The sequence below is a fragment of the Onychostoma macrolepis genome, chromosome 11 (assembly GCF_012432095.1).
Source record: "Onychostoma macrolepis isolate SWU-2019 chromosome 11, ASM1243209v1, whole genome shotgun sequence".
Lineage (NCBI taxonomy): Eukaryota > Metazoa > Chordata > Actinopteri > Cypriniformes > Cyprinidae > Onychostoma > Onychostoma macrolepis.
In genome coordinates, this window is record NC_081165.1 from 19,909,540 (window position 1) to 19,931,470 (window position 21,931).

A 21,931-nucleotide genomic window follows, 5' to 3' on the forward strand; every position below is an offset into this window, starting at 1 on the left:
GGGCTTTTCATTCAATTCAATTCAATTCAATTCAATTAATAATATAATACATTAAAAATATAGTAAATTGAATATATTATAAACTGTATTTATATACATTTGTGAGTGAGAGAAAGTGAGTGCGAGAAGTCACGACTGGTGACCAACAATGGTCTTTTCTTGTCATTTTACATATTTAATTTGTAAATAGCAATGTAACACAGCGTAAAGTACAATCAGCTGGTCATTATCACAAAATAAACTCTTAGGGTGAAACAAAGTTTAATTATACACTCTTGTATTTCTGAGATTCCAAGCTGCAAAATTCTTGAAATTTCCAATTCGATATGGTAATCCTAAACACTAAACGGCAGCTTAATTCATCAAGTGAATGGCTCCTCCATGACTGTATACACTGTGTTGTAGAATGTCATTTGATGATGTAATGAGATGAAATGGGGGCAGGGGGCAGGCATTAGCATGTCTGGGCCAGATATTGTTGTCAATCCATGTCTTTGTTCTTCTGGAGTCCTCTGGTTACCGTCTCTGTCCAGTACCACCAGTTTACGAAATGATTGATGGGATCATCGCTGGGTTGTTCCAGGGCCACCTCTGTTTCCACAAGACCAACAGCAGCTCTATGTGTGTCCCACTAGAGAGTGCCTGTGGTCACCCCAGCAGCATTTACAGATGGAAATGTAGTACAGTTTGTGGTGGCAGCTCTAATGTGAGCCTATTCAGGGAGGGCTAGTAGAAGTTAAACAGCATGCCATCCATCATGAGCTCATGTTTAACGTAAGCTTTAAAGGTTTTGTTCGCTTAAAAAATACGTCTGTCGTAATTTACTTACCCTCATGCTGTTCCAAACTTTTATTTTTACGCACAAATTTTAAAACAGATATTTTTCCCCATACTTCTGTGACTTTATGCTTGACTTTAAGATGCTTTGTTGCATGACAGTTGTAAACACTGACATTTAAAGCCTTTGTTCGTTATGAACGGTGAAAAAAAAAAAATCTTTCCTTTTCTCAACCATTGTCTCATCCTCCTTTTTTTTTTTTTTTTTTTTTTTTTTAGCGGCAAGCAAAATACACTGAAAACAAGCTGAAAGCCATCAAGGCCAGGAATGAGTACCTTCTGGCTCTGGAGGCCACCAATAGCTGTGTCTTCAAATACTACATCCATGATCTGTCTGACCTCATAGATGTAAGTCTACCTTTATCTCATCACTCCAACGAGCCAGTTCAGGAATCTTCATGTGTTTCTAGTGTATTGTTATAGAGAAATGTTTACAGAACTGTTTTGTTTTTAGCTAAATCATATATATTCCTTCTTAAAGCTTTTGATATTTGATGTTATAATGCAGTCAAGCTTAACTTGTTTGAACCACTGTTATTTTAGTATTATTTATGGATTTATATTTTTATTCATATTTTAAATGAGCTTCTATTAGTGCTTTTCTAATTTTTTGCTAACTTTATATATATATATATATATATATATATATATATATATATGTATGTATGTATGTATATGTATAAATTGTAATATTTTTAGTTCTTATTATCTTGATCTATGATTTTACTATCTTTTTCATCATTTTAGTTTAACAACACTGGTTTGAACTAGTTTGATCTAAGGGTTTATAAAGCTTACAATGCCAGGTGTATCAGTATAGATTGCAAGCTCAGGACAGCTGATGAAATGAAATTAGTTCTGTCAGTATGTAAATAATTTGTGATTTAATCTTAACATTTTAATTTTGATGAACATTTTGATGAAGTTCCTTTTTAACAGTTCTCACAAAACGTTTCTTCTATAATTCATTAATGAGCTGAGCTGTCATATGACGGTCTTCTCATTCATTTTGCATAAAAATATAATCATTAAGTAATTAAATTCCACCTTTGAGAATGTGCAAATTACATCCCTTTTGTTAAACAGCCCATTTGATTTGTTTTTATCCTTCTTGTCATGTAAGCACTGGCAAACTTTTTCGTACCCCTGTATTTTTTTTAATTTAATTTTTTATTTTCAGTATTCTGTGCAGCCCTAAAAGGGCGTTTAAGTGAAATGCCCTAAATATGCCCATGTACAGTGTCCCACAATGTAGTAATACCTTCTGACAGTTTGCTGCCTCATCAGCCGCCTTTCTTCAAGTGTGACCCTGAAGGTAAACTTGTAGCATCCCCCCATGTGAGCTCCGCAAGAGGGCCCACTTGTCCCACCAAATCAACATCAGACTCCTTATAAGGCACCCACAAAGTGCTGAAATCTCCTTCTCGTATTACCCTCAACTTCAGCACACAGGGGGCCACGCAACATGACATCCTCTTTTTGAGTGAGGAACTGTGAATGATGGATTTAGTTTGAGTAGTCTTCATTTGAAGCAATCAGAGCATGGAAGTGAAGTTTTAACCATGCATTGGGCAGACTATTTTTATTGTTTTATCATTAATTATTTTATTTTTAGTACTAATAAAAAGTACTTTAAGTTCCTTTTTGAATGAAAGTCACTTCCAGTTTCAGAGGTGTTGTGCTTTACTCTGGATTTTAATGCCTTTCTCAATTCACAGCTTTTACATTCACAGCTCAAAATACCAAGCAAATGCCCCCCTTTTTTCCCCTCTCTCAGTGCTGTGACCTGGGCTACCATGCCAGCCTGAACCGTGCACTGCGTACCTACCTCTCGGCTGAGTTTAACGTTGAGACTTCCAAGCACGGTGGTTTAGAGACCATTGAGAACGCTGCAGAGAACCTGGAGGCCAACGCAGACAAGCAAAGGCTCATGGAGACCTACAACAACGTCTTCTGCCCTCCGATGCGCTTCGACTTCCAGTCTCACATGGGTGATATGGTCAGTCGGTGTGATTATTATTGCTTATGACATGACAGTGGTGAAATGAAGTAATGGAATATGCAGTGATGGTAATTGTTTTCATGCCCCAAGCAATATACCAACAGCAGACTCACAATGTGGGTAAACAATGACACACAGACATTCTTAGGCAACTGAGTGCAGCTTTACTGATGCCAAGTGCTTTTGCTCCAAAATATCAAACATCTTGATGATATCAAGAAATTAGATTCGCTAAATACCAGTCGGTACTGTTACACAATGATCAGCATTGTCTCTCTGAGACTATGTGTCCTGCTGTTACGTGTGACTCTTTCAAGACTGTCTCTCATTGCATGTCCAAACAAACCCAGACACCTCAAGAGGAATGAAGCATTGCTCAATCAGATTGTTGCACAGTGACAAACATGGCTGCTGAGAGACCACAGTTGCTTCAGCCCTGTATTATTATAGGTTGTCATTTAGACTGTCTAGTTATTTTGTTTTATATTATTCACTATTAATATGGCAATTTGACTGCTAACCTTGTAGGTGCTGTAATTTATATATTGAATCATGCAGAAATTGTCAGTATTATCTGACAGATCTTAGAACATTTTGTGTCTTAAAATATCACAACTGGTTTTGGTATTTTTTTTATTTTATTTTATTTAAGGTGAGATGTGTTCTTTCTCTACCACTTGTATCAGTGCTTAATGCCACAGCACCTACAAACAGCCAGTTAATTCAGTTATTTATTTATTTATTTATTTGTCTATTTATTTATTAGTAAAATATTGGTAGTAGTTTTTTTGTTTTGTTTTTTTGTTTTGCTTTTTGTTTTGCTTTGTTTTGTGTCGTGTCGTGTCGTGTCGTGTCGTGTCAGTCCTGTGCCGCTATTGTCACCAAACCAAACATAATGATTTTTACAAACAGGTTTTCTAAGCACTGTCATTGGTCAGTCAAACTTATTGTCTAACTCTGATGATGATGTTGCTGTGTTGGATTCTCAGGAGCATCAGTGTGAATATTAAACTGGCATAGAAGGAAGTATTTTAGCACTGAAAAAATTAGACACTACAGCGCAACCTAAAAGTTAACATTTTTAATTGAACTATTTTTTTTTTTTTTTCTGTGAAATCAATCAACAGTGTTTTCTGCTGTGCTGAACTTTATGATGATGTTTTTGTAATTAGCCAACCTTGCATCAGGGGTCCTGGATGTTTGTATGTGTGATGAACAGAGCAGCTGGTTTTCCCCAGTGCACGTGTGCCCTGTCGTGTGTTCAGCCCTCAGGGAGAGGGTGGACCACAGTGAGCCAGATGTTCCCCAGCTGTTATGGGCAAAAAAGAGAGGGAGAAGAGTGGGAAAGAAAGTGAGCGAGAGGCAGATAGAGGCTTGCTCGGGTCACTCCTTTCTTCAGAGCATATGGGGATATCAGCTTTATCACTGCTGGAGATGGGCTTGCTTTAATTCTCCTTCATTCTGTTGCTGAAGTTCTCAAGCACTTCTGTCTTTCTCCCTCAGGTGGGACATTTGTGTGCCCAGCTGCCCGTGCAGGGAGAGCTGATCCAGAGATGCCAGCAGCTGCAGTCCCGCCTGTCCACACTGAAAATAGAGAATGAAGAGGTGACGTACACATGGTCCGACAAATACAATGTGCACAACAAATGTGTGCACATTCATTCTTTGTTTATATTACATCTGTCAATCTTTAAACTTTTTTTGTGCACTTTTTCGTATCAGAGCATTGATTGAGTAAAAGCATTTTTGATTCAGCTGTCATCTTTATACATACATTCCTAATTCCACGGATTTCCATTCAGTTGAATTATTTACATTTGTACATGTGGCAGACACTTTTGTCTAAATCGAACCCATGACAAGTATTATGGCTAATTTGATCAAATGTTAAGCTACCAATAAGAGTGTAGCTCTGTTTAATGTTAGCATTAAACGTTTATGTTAAAATCCATCAACAGAAAATGTGGGGGGAAAAAGGATTAAATAGAATTGGTTGGACTACGGAGGTGGTGTAACAGTGTTAATGGGTTAATGTTAGTGTTTCAATAAAGCATTAAACTTTCTCCATGTTCTGTTTAATATATCTTTCACTCAGACGTTTGTAATATTAAAAACAAAAACTTTGCATATTGACAGTTTCTCTGACAATGGAAAAAACACATTTACTTAATCAGTGTTGTTGACCTGTTTTTCAGTAAACATATTTAAACATCCTTAAAAATATTTTCTTCGAAGTACATAAAATTTTAAGTTGGCCTAATCTTTTTTCTTGCTCTAAAATATGAATCTAACAAAATGCAGTGAAGTTATTCTCATGAATAATATAAAAATCAATTAGCCATTGGTCTGAGAAACAAACTTAATTCAAGACATTAAAAGTCATCATATGCAATATGCAATTTTCATATACAATATCATATGCGATTTTGTTCCTTATCTTCTTTTAAGGATGTTTGGATGCATTTAATGGAAAACAAGACAGAAATAACAACCAAGAAAATGATTTAATGCAGTGCACCAATCTGTAAAATGAAATATCTTGATCGAGTGATTACAGCAGGAGAAATTGCTGTTGCTTCATTTCACTCGTGTACTTTGTACGTTGTAATATTGCCAACATGTAGCAACAAAAATGTACATGCTCTTCCTCCAGGTAAAGAAGACTATGGAGGCCACTCTACAGACCATCCAGGACATGGTGACCATTGAGGACTTTGATGTGACTGACTGCTTCCACCACAGTAACTCAATGGAGTCTGTGAAGTCCACTGTGTCTGAATCTTTCATGAGCAAACCCAGCCTGGCCAAGAGACGAGCCAACCAGCAGGAGACAGAACAGTTCTACTTCACGGTAAATGAGATGGAGAAGGAGAGAAATCAGTTTTATACAGGGTCACAAGGTTGAAGAAAGGGTGTGGAGGATTGGACGGTGGGAAATCTGTGGCTGGGGGCATGAAAGGACAGAAAGAGAAATGGGAAAGGAAGGGTGATGAAGGGAGAGATAAGAGATTGAGTGTTTGAGATACAGATACAAATCAGTCTTTTAAGAAGCCTTTGAATGAAAAGACTGCAGTTATAGGAGACTGCTGCAGTTGACTGCTGTTCATTGATCTGTGCTTGTTTGTAGACAACTGAAACTGTTACATTGTAATTCGACAAATAAATTACAGAGGAATTTGTTCTCCAAACGTACCCAGAACACAGAAGCAGCAGTATAGCAATGGCCAGGGAGCCACTAATAGCACTTTGCAGCAACTTTGTAAGGGGGGTCACATGGGGATGTTGTTGTAAACTTAGTAAGTATAGGATTTAAAAAAATTTAAATATATGTGTATATATATATATATTTATATTTATTTTTTTTTTTTTTTAATAAATTGTTTTCTGTATCAGTAGTTTTTGTATGATGGTTTCAAACATCTAGTTCAAATCCCTCCAAAATAATATTATTTATTTATGCATTAGTCAATCAACTATGTGTGTGTGTGTGTGTGTGTGTGTATACTGTGCAACAATTTTATAGTATACATACACATACACACACACAGTTTATATAATTGTTACATGTGTTTGGTATGTGGCAGTTAAATCAAATTCATTCAGTAATTCTTTTTATATGCAGTAAGAACATGAATTTCCATTACACACATGATCAATGGAAGCACAAGATTAGCAAGCAGAGGTTTGTCACTTGATGTTATGCAGGCTGTTTTATCACATCCTCTTCATTAGATCATATCCTGATGTATTCCTCCCCTGTTTCTCCCTCTCTCCTCTTTCTCTTTAACTCCCTATGTACGTTCAGCTCGTCTCTTTCTGCCAAAAGCACTAGTGCATGGCTCCATGTGTTGGCTATCCTTTCTGAGTCTGCATGACTGCAATGCTGGTATGGCTGTGATATATGATGGATGAAATTGTAAGCATCTGTCTACGCAGCTCCCTCATTCCCTCCGCAGTTCAGGTTTCTCTCCATCCGTCTCCTGACTCCTCTATCCGTCTCTCCGCTGTCAGGTTTCCATCAGGTCAGGGTTCTCACCCCCAAAGAGCCATAAGCTATTAGAGCACATAGATCCAGTGCCTCCCTGTGCTCCAGTGAATATGAAATTAATGTTTACGCCAACAAGATGTATAGTCTCAACACTACACAGCAAATTGAAAGGGGTGGAGGAAGGATCCTTTGCCAGAAAGCAGAGTAAAGGAAGGAAGATTGATTATACTGCTCACTTAATAGCTATTCAAATGAAATTTCTCAGCAGTGTTTGTTCATAAGTGTTGAGATGAACTAACAGTTGGGCTGGAGTTGAAACTTTTTATATTCTCTATTTCAGAAACTGAAGGAGTTTCTGGAGGGCAGGAACCTCATCACCAAATTACAGGCTAAACATGACCTGATCCAAAAGACTCTGGGAGAAAGTGAGTAATCTTTCTCGAGTGACTGCATGTGGGTTTATGAGCTGTAGTTTGGGCTCATTTAAATGGAAAAGCTAATGCCATTAAGTTATTGTGGGTATAATATTGCTTTTGTTCAATAAGCAACACATTAATTTGGAGTAAATTATATTTTAGACACAATAGTACCAGTTATTTTTTGCTTAACAAGTGAAAATACTTCAAAACTAAGTCAAAGCAGAATCCACCTTTGTGCTTCTCAGAGCAACACACAGTTCCCTGAATCAGTGTTTTGAATGAGTTGGTTGAGAAAATTATTCATTGTGTGTCATTCATAAAGACAATATGTTTACTGTACATGCAACCAGATTATCCAGTAATTGGGTTCAAGACTCAATCAGACTGAAAAGACTTTGTCAACACCTAAATCAATCCAGCTGAGCTTGATCTTAATGAAATTTGTTAATTTGTTTGTTTCCGCCACTGAATAATAATAATAATAATAAATTAAATTGCGACTTTTTAATCTCACAATTCTGCCTGTGATACAAACTTTGAATTCTGAATTCGGAGAAAAAAGTCAGAATTGCAAGATTCAGAAAAAAATTCAGAGAGAGAAAAACTCGCAATTAACTTTTTACATTTTTTATTCAGTGGCGGAAACAAGCTTCCTTAGAAATACACACGTAACGCCTGAACCCAACAAGCTATTTTCTCAATTTCATTTAAAAACTTGTATTTTGTGCAGTGCACATGCAAACGAATATGTGAATCGGATTGCAAAATTTAAGGTTCATATAAACTTTCAAAATCTGAAATTAGATTGGATTCATTCAGATTAATGAAAAATAGTACATGTAAACATACCTAGTCACTTGTTTCTTCTTGGAACGAATCAGTTTTGAGTGAATGATTTATATGACTCCCTCATTAAGACAGTCATGTGTTTTGTTCCCAAATGAATCAGTGTTTTTGAACGAATCATTTTAGTGAATGATTTAAATGACTCCCTCATAAAGACAGAACAATGTTGTATAAATTAGCCTGTGGTTTGTCATTAGTCTGTGCTAAATGATACATCAAATTATACAATTATTATTTCATGATTTATCTGTAAAATATTTTTTCTTTTATGTGTAGTGTTAGGTTAATATGCGTGTGTGGGATGTTGTAGTGTCAGGCAGAGAGGGTGCTGGGTTGACCTTGTGTGTGTGTGTGTGTGTGTGTGTGTGTGTGTATGCTTGAGGATGGTACTAATGTCATCAGTCTCATCAAAGCATGAAGCTTTAACAGCGCAGTGCCACTCTGTACTGCTGTCCTCTGGACCTTAGCGTGATCTTATCCACTCACTCATAGGCAGTCCTGGATGGTGGAGGTCAAAACTCATGTACCATGCTACAAAACAGAGAAAATGAGTCTGTGTAAGAAAGAGAAGAGCACAGCGGGGATTTCCTGAAGTGTTTTTCACTCTGATGTGTACCTCCCACGTTCATTCTTCCAGACTGAACGGTACTGTCAGCCAGTCAGTTCGGACTGCAGCCAGTGAACAGGAAGTGAAATTGAGAGAATTAGACTGATGGCACAGAGGATAATGAAGTGATAATTGCGTGTGATGGAGAGAGCAATGGTGTTGATTACTCTATAGTGAAATAAGCATGCTAGCTGAGATGATCTGTTCATTTTGACCTAAAGTAGTTATTTTGTAGAGGTTAACTTTCTCCTCCATTACTCCAGTCTTCAGTGTCACATGATCCTTCAGATGTTATTCTAATATGCTGATTTGGTGCTCAATGTATAGTATGAAAAATGTATAATTATTTTGAGATTTGCCAAAGATAACATTATTAGTAATTCTTAGTGATTAAATTTAAATGAGCGTTAGATAGCGGCAAATGTAATCTGAATGTAAAAATTACAGGAAAGGCATGTTAAATTAAAAATCCAATATTAATCAATACTGATAATAGACTCCAGTTCTGCATGGACAACCACCACTTACATTTTCTTCAGAGCGCCTTGATCATTTTTCTGCTGGGATTTGGATTGATTTCAAATTGATGTCATTTTGTTGAGCGAATTGGAAACACCTCAGTTATTTGCAAGCTGTCTTTCTTATTTTGTCCAATGACAAAAACAGATTTTAATGTCAAAATGCCTCTGTAAATCCAGCCTTTGGTGTGAAATAGTGCTGAGCACTGTGTGTGCAACCCCAGCTGCTGTTCCTGAGTAAACTGACAGCATGTTCCAGCACAGATTGAATGAAACAAAGTGGTTTAGATGATTAGCTCATTGAAGTCTGTTGCACGTTTGGCATTTGCTGTGTTGAACTGCGTGTGATGGGGAAAATAGCACGTTGTGATACCGCTGGATGTGTTTGAAGGGCGATGTGTGGATATGAGGTCACGTCTCACAGGAAGATCCTCGTGACAGACAAGAAGCAGGACGAGTGTTTTATTCCCAAAAGGAAACTGTGTCCAGCTGTGGCCTCTTCCTCACACATCCAGCCCCCGTCTAACTGTTTTTCTCTCTCTTTTTCCTTTTTTTTTCTCCTCTTATCTCTCCGTTCAGGCCAGAAGACCGACTACTGCCTTGCCAGGTGAGTGCTGTGGGAAAGCCAACAAAACCAAACAAGACACAAACATTTACACCCTCAAGAATTAATTTAGCACACATGCAGATGTCTCAGGGCCATTTATAGATGAGTATCTTGTCTAGACATATTCATCTTTTATTCACATCTGCTGATTTATTTATTGAGGCCAGGGCTAGGTGATTTACTCTACAGTTATAATGGAGTACGGAAATGGGAACGGACTTTTAAACAAGAGTTCACTGAAGAGCCAAAACAAGCGCTTTCACAACAAACACTACTGAAAGCCTTTCTGTGTGTGTGTTTAGTGTTTAGTGACAGTGTATTAAAATAGGACCCTACCACTTTACCATAGGACCCTTACCACCCTTCTCAGGAGGGTAAATTCTACTGGTCTGATGGCCACTGGCAGTTTGTAAATTGAATGTGGAGGGAAAATGATCCATCGTAATAACAGAGCTTTGTCTTTTTCTTTCCATCTCTCTCTTGCTTGTGTCCATCAGCGGACGGAGGAACTCCACTGTTCGGAAACAGGTAATTATCACCACTCACTGGTAGAACTGACTCAGAATCGATTCTGGATCATTCCGCTAAAGATCATAATCACTTACTGTTATTGAAATCAATATGCAGGATAAAATATTACAGTGGTGTGCAGTGCTGGGAAAACAGTGGATTGGCACATATGTCAAAAAATAGTGTGCTGACACTGTGCAAACAAACAAAACTTTACATAATTTTAAACGTCAAGTGCAAAAATGTGTTAGCTGTTCACTTTATATTTAAAGGAAATGTGTTCACTCAGGACATAAGTTTGTCATAAAATTGAAACTGCTACAGCGAAGGTGTGCACTATGTGTTTATGTATGAGTTTGTTTGTTTATGTATGTTTGTTTGTGCATGTATTTATTTATATTGATTTATTATTTATTTATTTCATGCATCTGTTTTCCTTTTTTGTTTGTTTGTTTTATTTTGTTCATGCTCATTCTGATGTGGCATTTTATTTACTCGGAGCAAAAGACACTGATACTAGGTTATTATTATTCATCTATTCTTTTTCTTTTTTACATAATTTTTATTTAGCTGGAATGAAAGCGATTATTTGTATAGAGACAATGCTTTTTAGATTTTCAATCTCTCCCCAAACAACCCATAAAAAATAGTTGAAATAAATAATAATATAATTAAATTAATCTAAAATAAATAAATGTAATGCATCAAATAAAAATAATAAATATCAAATCAAATAAAAATAATATTAATACAAATAAATAGTATGAATACTGTTCATTCATTTAACAAATAGTATTCATACTATTTATTTATTTTAAAATTATTATTATTTATTATATTATGAATAACAATCAAGGACATCGAGTTCAATGAAGTCACTCTCCTGATAAATGGTATACATAATCCAAGTTTGTTCTATTTTTATTGGCGGAACAGAGAAGACATTTCTTATGAATGCTTTTATGCAGAATCTTTGCCCAGAAATTTCAGAAAAATGCTTTGAAAATCATTTTGGAATTGAATCGAGATTATGTGAATCACAGGTGAACACTCCCAACCCTACTTCCATGTGACGTGTGATGTGTATTTGTATGATTACTGTCTGTGAACATTTTTTGCTGTAAATTGGTACTCTTTAGGATATGTAATATAACAGTAATAAAGCAGTGCCACCCTGCAGTCATTGTGGCAGTGGGATAAATTTGTAAAATGGGCCAGTGAGATAAATTTAGCGTGCACGTCCTACAACCTAAACCCTACAGGGGTTTACCACCCTACAGTATGGGCGAACAAAGAAAAGGACCCACCGCAGCACCTCATTTAACCACCTCAATGTTCATATCGCCCTCTAGTGAGGGATAATGATATAAGAACAGTTTTTTGTGACTAGAAGACAAACAATATGAGAAACAAAAGATTTATTTGGGGGGAATACAAAAAAGCCAAATGATGCTTTATACTCCTGTAAGTATGTATAAGAGTTTGTGAGCTGGACTCCGAGCAGTAAAGTTCAGGCTAGACATGGCCCAAATTCGGCTTCGCTTAGCCATTTCCTGCTCACTCAAATAAACAAAAGGAATCTGTGGAGAGAAGCTGTCTCCTAGCAACCGTTGCCCTATTCCCCCATGGCTCAAACTGTGCTGCTTTTTCATCCCTCCTAAATTCTGTCTGATGCCTGCCTCCCTTTGCAAATATTATTATTATTTAAGTACTCTGCCGAGAAACAGAGACCCTTGTTCAGAAAGGTTTCCTGTGCTGCAAAATGTCCAGAGAACCCCGCCCCCGAACCATCTGAACAGACCTGCATATTTTCTCCTTCATATTTTGTTTTCTGTTTTTTTTTTTTTATTTCCTTCTTTTAGGAGTCCAGCCAAATCATTCCCCTGATGGTGGAGAGTTGTATTCGCTTCATCAGTCGACACGGTGAGCTTTCTCTCTCTCTCACATTCCTTTTCTTGCCAAAGGCACCATTGCTGTGCTGCTCTCTAGACTTTTCCTGATGAAGTGTTCTCTTCTGCTTAATTTATTTTTCTATCATATAATCATACAGTATATACCACTTCTATTCCTTTAGCACTAACCAGTGTTTCCAGGTTTTTTTTAAAGAATTTGAGGATTCAACTCAATTTAGTCCCAACTTTATTTATTTATTTATTTATTTCATATACCATTTATTACTTGTGTCATGGAAAATCTGGAAATATCAGGGAATTTAGTGATCTCCAAAAGTTATTGGAATTAATGAATTAATTAAAGTTTCTAGTGAATATGCATTTTTTTCTGGTTGTGCTTTGTTCAAAATATTTGATAGTCTAGAAATTACTTCTGATTTTTAAAAACTGTTTGTTAAAATAATCCTTATTCAGAAATCATGAACAATTGGAAAAATCATGAAGTCATAGATACTCATTGGTCAAATGGGGTGGAAACTCTGTTTTTGAAATGTGTATCTTTAACTACAAATGAGTCAGAAACTTTAGTAACTGCTCTGACTGATTCAGCAGTAATCATCAGCAGTCATCATATAAACAAAAAATCACTTTTTAAATGATTCATCCAAAGAAAAAAAAAAAATATATATATATATATATATACGAGTCATAAAAATAAAGGTTCTTTCCATGACAAACCTTCAACATCCTTTATATATATATATATATATATATATATATATATATATTTATTTTATTTATTTTTTTACATTTTAGTATTTTATCATACAATTCACATTAAACTTAGACAAACTAACAATTTTATATATTTTTATTTTTTCCCTTGACACTGAAGATTCAGTAGACCCAGCTTAGTTAAAATAGTTAGGATTATAACAGTATCTGCTATGAAGTACAAACAGTTCTAGTGCCAGGGTAAACCAGTACGACACTTCCTGTCTATTCTTTGTTCATAACGTCATGTCTGTGTCTGTACAGGTCTCCATCACGAAGGCATATTCAGGGTGTCCGGCTCTCAAGTGGAAGTCAATGATATTAAGAACGCCTTTGAAAGAGGTGAGTCTCTCTGGACTGTCATATGCTGAACCTTCTTTTTTTCTTATTTCGAATCAAGTCTGCATTCTTAAAGGGTTTTTACTTTCTTGTGTCTCAGGTGAGGACCCGCTGGCTGGGGACCAGAATGATCACGATATGGACTCCATCGCTGGAGTGTTAAAGCTCTACTTCAGAGGCCTGGAGAACGCCCTCTTTCCTAAGGAAGTCTTCCATGACCTAATGTCCTGTGTCTGTGAGTGTCCGCTTTATTTTCTACACCCACGGTACACGTGCGCACTGCAGACCAGATTAGACAATGGAGAAGCTTTTGTCCTATATAAACTCGTTTCTTGTTCATGTTGTTTTTTCCAGCCATGGAGAACCTCCAGGACAGAGCTGTCCACATCCACAAAGTCCTGCTGTCTCTACCCAGCAACACCCTGGTTATCATGCGATACCTGTTTGCTTTCCTCAGCCAGTAAGTTCCGCCGATCAAAGCTGGTCTGGAATGAATTTTCCCATCAAAGTCATTCGGTTCTTTTGTTTATCTGTGATTTTTAACTCAAGACAAGGTCTGTGGCAATAATTTACTCCCCCTCATGTCCTTCCAACCCCGTATCACTTTCTTATGTCCGGGGAACACAAAAGTAGATGTTTTGCAGAATGTCCCAGGTGCTCTTTTCCATATGACAAAAAAAGCTCCTTTAATTAAATTAAATGTGGTCCATATGGCTTGTTCTCAGTGTTCCAAGTAATTCCATAGACTACTACGTTATTCAATTACTTTTTTTTTTTTTTTCTGGCAAAAAAGCTGTATGGTTTACATTTGAAAGCAAAGAAAATGTTCACATAACATGTCCAGTCATCAATTTTTTTGTTTGCATCCCTGAAGATATGAGATTTTCAGTGAATAAAGGAATTAAGTTAGCGGTCTGGAGCAACATGAGGGCCAGTAAATGATGACAGAATTATTTGGATGAACAATTCCTTTAAACCAGTGCCAATTTACAGTGATTTATTACAGCTAACCTTAGCCCAGCATACAAAGAGCTTATGTACAATCTAAACTTACCATTTTACAAGACCCTTTTACTACAAATTTAAACATTCTCTTACCAAAAAGAGATGGTTGGCCTAAACCCAACCTCAGCTGAGGGATACAGCACTCAAGCCTCTTGGAACATGTCCCTCCGTATCTCTGCCTCTCGTTTTTCCACTTTTTTCCACCCTGTGGTCCTTTTGAAAGACCCTCCAGACCACAACACGATCTTAGTTTCTACTCCAGCCCGCCGTTGTGCACGCAGGCGTGTCTGGTTTTCCTAAAGCATCTGAACCCTTTCCAGCCCTCGTATCACAGCCAGAAGGGGGAAGCAAATGTGTGTTGAAATATGGTGTCGCCATCAAGCCACCATTAGTGCTCCCATGCTGGACGTCTGTAGCCCTGGGTGAATGGCTTCTCTGTTTGCTCTACGGCCGATAGATCTTTCCTTTGCTATAAAAGTCAGTGGAGGTGCCAGAATAGGTCTCTGAAGGACTGCACCTCTCTCTAATGCGCTCTAGCATGCGTTACAGCCAATCATGTGCATTGTTCATAGGTATGCATGGCATACACTCACAGATACACATGAAGAGATCTCATTTGAATGGCAATGCAGTCAGAAATAAACAAAGAGAGATAGGTAATTGGAAGCCCTTGTGCAGTTGTAACTGTCTGGGCAGCACAGTGCTCATAAATTTGGTTTGGAGCCCCTACTGCTTTTATCCCAACCCCCCGTTACCCAAAAACACATAGGGTTAAGGACTCCTCTCCCAACACTTTGGACACATCCAAGTTTTCAGTAATCAAATGAAGTGGGCATACTGTGGAGGAAGAAAGGAACAAATAAAAAGGTGTAACAATTCAGAGCAGTCTCACAGACACACATAAATGGGAGAAAGCTGGCTTAGTCTCATGATAAATGAGCTGTTGTGAGGAAGTGTAGATAGAGATTCAGTCTGGAACTCAATCTGTTTTTCACATTAGTCCAGCAGGAGCTGGTCTCTCCATGAGAATAGTCATATGATCAGGGATCATTTTAACATGTTTCTGGATAGTATGACTATTTTGTACGTTTTTTGTTGTTGTTGTTGTTGTTTTATATTTGTTGCACTTCAAGCCATGCATCAGTTGTTAATATACAGAAATAGAAATGTTCTTAACTATAGTTCTTATTTTTCTATATTTATTTATTATTTTTAGGGCTTTATTAATTGTTAATTAATTAATTATTAAGAAATGTTCTTCGGAGCAGTTAAAGTGCCATCTTAATGTTTTTGTGCAATATTTCTAAGATATATCTAAGATAATCTTGGGTTAACAAAAAAAATGTACATAATGCAGAGGTGTCAAAATGAAAGTTTAATTTCTTTTAACTTTACACAGCAACCGAAAAAGCAAGAAACATAACAGCAAAAATATAGGCTTTTCTCAGCAAATTTTGATGTATAGTAAGTCAGGGTCTCCCAAACTGGGGTTTATAAAACCCTTGGAAAGTTAATAATTCATTGTTTTTTTGTTTTTTTATTAAAATAAATATTCATAATATAAAAACAATAAAGATACAACACTTACTGCAAAAGATACAAAATATTTTGTGATGAAGGTTAAGTGAGGGATTGTGGGAAACCAATGATTTGCTGTGTTTTAGTGGATATTCAGAGGAGCTATTTTATTATAATTTTTTTTCTTTATTTTTATATTATTTTTTTATATATTTATTTTTTTATTTGTTAATCTGCATGTCACATAACCATTAATGTTATCAGAGAACAGTGAACATGCAAATGTATTCTTGTTATTAAAATATTAACTTAAAATTCAAATATATATTGTCAAATATAAGTCAAAGATGTTTGGCAAAAAAAAAGGTGATTCTTGTGTATATAATAAAAATAATTGAATGTAATAATCGGCATTAAAATAGCATACGAGAATTTGTTAGGGATGCACTGAAATGAAAATTCTGGGCCGAAAACGAAAATTCTGGATGCATTTGGCCGAAAACCGAAAATGCTTTTTAATAATTATTTTATATTTTTTGTAAGACTTTTTAATTTAACTCAATAATTTTAGTGATACTGATTTCAACCACACTTTTATTGAAAGTTAAACAAATTGGACAGAAAATATATTAATATTAAATATCAATGTATCATTTTTATTCAGTTCTATGCAACATAATCAGATTTAACAGATTTTTTTTTAATTATCTAAATAATGTATAGTCCTTCAAAGCTATTATTATCAGAGCATGCGAGCAGAGCATAGTGTCACAAGACTGTAGCGTCGTTTTACCAGCGTTGCTACAGCATTACTACACCATGTTACATCACAGTAGCGCTATTGCAACCAGGTACAAATAAGGCGCCAACAGGCATGTTATTTGAGCGGACTTTCCATATGTTTGTTTTTTTTGTTTTTTTGGTTAACTCTTATTTTTCTCTCTCTTTGAATTAGTCTGTCCCAGTACAGTGATGACAACATGATGGACCCCTACAACCTGGCTATCTGCTTCGGCCCCACACTAATGTCTGTGCCTGAGGGCCACGACCAAGTCTCCTGCCAGGCACATGTGAACGAGCTCATCAAAACCATTATTATCCATCATGAGACCATCTTTCCAGGGCCCCGTGATTTGGAGGGTCCCATCTATGACCGTGGAGGAGCCGCTGAGGAATACTGGTGAGTCTAGAGTGAATTTGGTTACAAAAAAAAGGAAGAAAGAAGGATGAAAATGAATCACATAATCTTGGCAAAATTCATTGGCAGTGAATACTGGCACCACATTTTATTGAAGCAGCTGCTCAGCTGAACCACAAAACCAGAAATGAGTTGATCAGATGAGCTTGATTTAATGTAGAACCAGTCAGACATGATGGATTGAGCATTATAAAGATAAAGAGACATTATAAAGACCAACAGAACCCTACAGGGAGTCAGTCACTTTTTAAAGTTCCTGTGTATATTATGCTCATTTAAGCCATCAGTTCAGTGGTTGAAGGCACAGATATATTTTTGTGTATCAGCACATGACCTAGACTCCCAAAAGATGTCACCGTGAAAGCAACCAGAATAGTGGCAGGCAGCCAGACTCAAAAACCACCATCATGAGGTCCATTTTTAAATTAAAAATGCGGTTATCATACCCTGCTCAAGGCCAAGTGCTAATGAAATGCCCTCCTGCAGCTTTTTAATAGCTGTTTTGGATGTGATAGAGGAAATGACTTCAGAGTGCTGTGTCATGGTGATAAGAAAGCGACTTGTCCAGGTTAGGTTTGTTTGTGAGATGCAGGCTCATTTCATGTGGTTTTCATGCACGGGATTGTTTAGATTGCATGGGCGGTATAATTAAGACTTTGACCTGGTGAGATTATGTGTTTTTAGCTCAGGGTTTAGTCAGTCTCGTTTCAGCTTCCTGAGGCTTTAGGTCACGTGAAGTCAAGACACGTTAACAACATACTGTAGTTAACACGTTGCATGCTCAGTTCCTGCCCTGATAGGAATTACTGTTCATACTTACCTTCTTGTGTTTCTGACTTACTGATTGAGCATTTTCCAGCCAGATCACTTCAGTCATCCTGTATTTGCTTTTAAGTCTAGCCTAAAAATGTATTTGTTTGATAAGGCTTATAATCTGTATTAATGCTTTCCTATCTTACTTTTATTGTCTTTTGTCTGATTTTTTAAGTAAATGTGTTTTTGTGTTTTTATTTTTGTTGCAAAGCACTTTGGACAATTAATGGTGCTATATAACTAAAATTGCCATTGCCATTGTTCATTCAGTATTTTAACTTCATCTTTATAGCCTTATATCTGAAGTTGAGATGCATTTGAAAATTCTAATATTTTATTGAGCAGTGTAATATAAAAGCATAAATGTTTAAACATTTGTTTGATTTATGTAGTCAGGGTGTATTATTCAAATAAATATTTTTGAGTGAATCTCAAAAATGTCATAATTCACGCCAAAATCAGAATCGAGTATTCAGACAGACCATGGCATAAATATATATATATATGTGTGTACTGTGTATATTTATTATGTATATAAAAATAAACACACATGCATCTATATATTTAAGAAAAATGTTATGTTTATATATTAATATATGAATATAAATATATACATGTAAATATTTTCAAAATATATGCTGTATGTGTGTGTCTTTATATATACATAATCATTTGACTGCACTATTTTATATATACTGTATATATGCAGAGATATTATATTTATGTGTTATACTAAATACTTTTGCTTTCATATAATGATGACAGTTTGGGTACAGTTGTGATGCCCTAAAAAGAAAGTGACCCAGACAGTTTTAGACAGTGAGATTTACTTTACGCAGTGCCCTTGAAATGCTAAAGTAAAAGTTTTGTTGAAGACGGATGCTGAGAGCAGAATGAGATATCCAGCGTCTCTGGGGAAGACATTAAAAATCACAGCAGCTTCTGACCTCCCTGAACACAAACTCATCTGCTGGAGGGTGAAGAAGCCACACGGATCATTTTACCTTAAGAGCCCAGATCAAAGCTACAGATGGAGTGACAGGAGGATCACAGGATCTTCTTCACCAACTAACTGCTCAATGAGGCCAGTCTGTCATTTTAAAGATTCACTGAAGCTGTGATGGACGTGTACTTTGCCAAACCTGTCTGACAGCATCTCCCTACACACACCAGGCAGAGATTAGTACATTATACAGTCATTACCCTCAGATTTCTTCTGTCTAAAGCTGCTTTCTAATGAAACTAAGCTTTTCATTAGCCCAGGCTCCATGCTTGCCAACTGTCTATGTAATAAACCGGGATGGTCTTAGTGAGATATATTCCAGCTGGGTAGAGCACTGTACTTTCACTCTACAGAGCTTGAATTTCCTCCAGCATATGTTACGAGAGTGCAGCTTTTATTAGTAGAGTGATGACAGTAAATTAGGCAGTGTTTTTGCTTGAGTGCTCAATAGGAGATCAGGTTGTTCGGTTGGATATTTTACTAAATTTATACTAGGGTATTATAGGGTTTCTTGGCCTGTGAATGGCATAACAGAGTTGTTATCAGCACTGAGGCCCTCATGACCTTGGAAACAAGCCATTTTTCCTGTGCATTAGTACTGTGTTTTCTGGTCACATTAGGTTCCGTACTGGAGTTGAGTTGAGTGAGCGCAGGTTCAGTTTAGAGTCAAGAGGCCACAGGAAAGTCCAGCTTTGATCCTCGTATCTGGGCTCTGCTTCCTGTTTTGCTTCAAAGAAGCATGGACAATCTGTTTCAGGCCTGAAGAGTGAGACATAGAGAATCATAACTGGTTCTCAGAAATGTCCTCATTCACTGTCGTGTGCTTATTTTAGCTTTCCTTCTTCTGCTCTTTCCTTCTCATTATTATTATAGCAGTCAAAAGTTTGAATATGTCTACTCATTCTTGATTATTACTATTTTTCTTATTTTTGAATAATAGTAAGGTTTTAAAAACCATGAGTAATGTGAAAAAAATATGGGGATTTTATGTGGAAAAATATGGGGAAAAATAGCGGATTGTGGCTCAAAAATGGGTCCTGATTGGGTCAGCAGGGGATAAACGATGTGAATGCAAATAATAAAATCAAGCATTTATAATCATGCATATTAAGGATAGTAAATATAAATAATACAAATAATAAATCTAAATAGGCTTAGATTTAGGCTTAGAAAAGGGGTGCAAATGCTTCTAATCAAACTTTCTTTGTTGGTGCACTTTTTATTTATTTATTTATTTTTACTCTACGTTTAAAAGTTTGGGGTCAGTAATTTTTATTTTTATTTTTTTTTATTATTTATTTTAAAAAAAAATTTAACTTTTATTAAACAAGAATGCAATAAATTGATCAAAAGTGAGTAAAGACGTTTATAATGTCATTTCAAATAAATTTAAATTCTGATTCGTTATTTAAAATTGTAATACTTTACAATATATTTGTTTTTACTGTTTTTATTTAAATCAAATTTGCAGCCTTGGTTAGCTTAAGAGACTTCTTTCAAAAGCATATTAAAAATCTTATCGACTCAAACAAATGGTTTGTTAATTTATTTACTAAATTATATCACTTAAAATAGAAATTCATACCTTAATACAATTTATGTCTACAAAATGATTATATATATATATATATATATATATATATGTGTGTGTGTGTGTGTGTGTGTGTATATATATATATATATATATAAATCCTTTCAAGCAGAAGCTGTAGATCAAAAGGTCTTCAAGATCATGAGAAACATACATTTACTCAGGTGTTTAGTCAACTTTTAATTTTGATCTCCTATTTTAATGGTAAATGTAGATGTGTGTCTATTGCATGTAAATGTTGGTTTCTGTATTAAAGCAATGGTTAAAGTTTGTGTTATTGAGGTTTTCACTGAAACATGTTTCTTGTGGTCAATTCAACAGTGATAGTCCACACATTGAGCCCCCCCTAGTGGGTGAACCTGCACCTGACGCTGCCTCTGAAATCCACAACAGCGATGATGGTGAGCCCAGATGCCATTCAAAAGACCGTACTAACAAGCGCACACATTTTTTACAAAGTCGCACTGTTGCCGCCAGCACCAGTCAGCTCACTATCGTGGAAGCTCCTATTTCACACTCTCTTTTGTCCACGCACCCCTTCTGCAGCTCCAAACCTGTTATGATAAATGTGCTCTAACATGCCTGGCTTCCTGTGCAATAACCCTTCCTCTTTTCCTTGTGCTCTTCCTCCCCTCTTACTCTCTCCCCTTCCTGTCCTCTCTCTTTGTCTTTCCCTGTCTTTCATGTCTCTAAATAGTAAAGTCAGGGTCCTTGAACGTTTCAGAGTCTGACCCCATTGAGGCCATCGCACGTTTTGACTACTCTGGACGCACCAATCGTGAGCTTTCCTTTAAGAAGGGGGCGTCTTTGCTGCTGTACAGCCGTGCATCTGAGGATTGGTGGGAGGGTCGCCACAACGGCACTGAGGGACTGGTGCCGCACCAGTACATAGTAGTGCAAGACATGTAAGCTGTCTGTTTTATTGACTTGAATTAGTGATGTCGATCAGAACTGCTTCTTTAACCATTTATTCAGTGTCCTACTGTAATTACTGCTAGTAATTACTGATTAACTATCAGTAAGACCGCCCATAGTATATGTGAATTCTGGAGGTGTCTGTGATGATGTGTGATAGGCCGGATGGATATGCAGGCAGAGGAAGTCCCAAAGCTGACCAAGAGGCTTCCCATGATGCTGTGGAAGAGAAGGTGTCCACCAGAGCCAGTGCCAGCTCACCCACTGGAGGTCATGTAGCTGATATCTACCTAGCTAACCTCAACAAGTAAGTTAACAGTTCATCTGGTATGCATTAATAAAAATGGTGTGCAAAAAAGAAAAATGTTACATATATATGTACACTGCTGCTCAAAAGAATGGGATCAGTAAGATTTTTAATGTTTTTTAAGGGAGTCTCTTCTGCTCATCAAGGCTGTATTTATTCGAACAAAAATACAGAAAAAACAGTAATATTGTGAAATCTTATTGAAATTTCTAATATTGGTTTCCTATTTTAATATACTTTAA

The 21,931-nt window shown here is 36.5% G+C and overlaps 1 protein-coding gene across 3 annotated transcripts in view; it reads left to right on the top strand.

Annotated features, from left to right (window-relative positions):
* Window positions 1-21,931, top strand: part of srgap2 (SLIT-ROBO Rho GTPase activating protein 2) — a 107,879-nt gene that overhangs the window by 79,431 nt on the left and 6,517 nt on the right. For 2 of the 3 annotated variants that reach the window (XM_058790839.1, XM_058790838.1), the window contains exons 7-21: window positions 1,057-1,185; window positions 2,615-2,836; window positions 4,343-4,444; window positions 5,493-5,690; window positions 7,168-7,252; window positions 9,797-9,824; window positions 10,322-10,352; window positions 12,197-12,257; window positions 13,265-13,342; window positions 13,440-13,574; window positions 13,694-13,799; window positions 16,818-17,042; window positions 20,789-20,868; window positions 21,165-21,372; window positions 21,543-21,689. In XM_058790839.1, the coding sequence (XP_058646822.1) occupies window positions 1,057-1,185; window positions 2,615-2,836; window positions 4,343-4,444; window positions 5,493-5,690; window positions 7,168-7,252; window positions 9,797-9,824; window positions 10,322-10,352; window positions 12,197-12,257; window positions 13,265-13,342; window positions 13,440-13,574; window positions 13,694-13,799; window positions 16,818-17,042; window positions 20,789-20,868; window positions 21,165-21,372; window positions 21,543-21,689 (1,835 nt within the window). The remainder of the gene's footprint in view (window positions 1-1,056; window positions 1,186-2,614; window positions 2,837-4,342; window positions 4,445-5,492; window positions 5,691-7,167; window positions 7,253-9,796; window positions 9,825-10,321; window positions 10,353-12,196; window positions 12,258-13,264; window positions 13,343-13,439; window positions 13,575-13,693; window positions 13,800-16,817; window positions 17,043-20,788; window positions 20,869-21,164; window positions 21,373-21,542; window positions 21,690-21,931) is intronic. The other variant, XM_058790840.1, reaches the window with a different exon arrangement.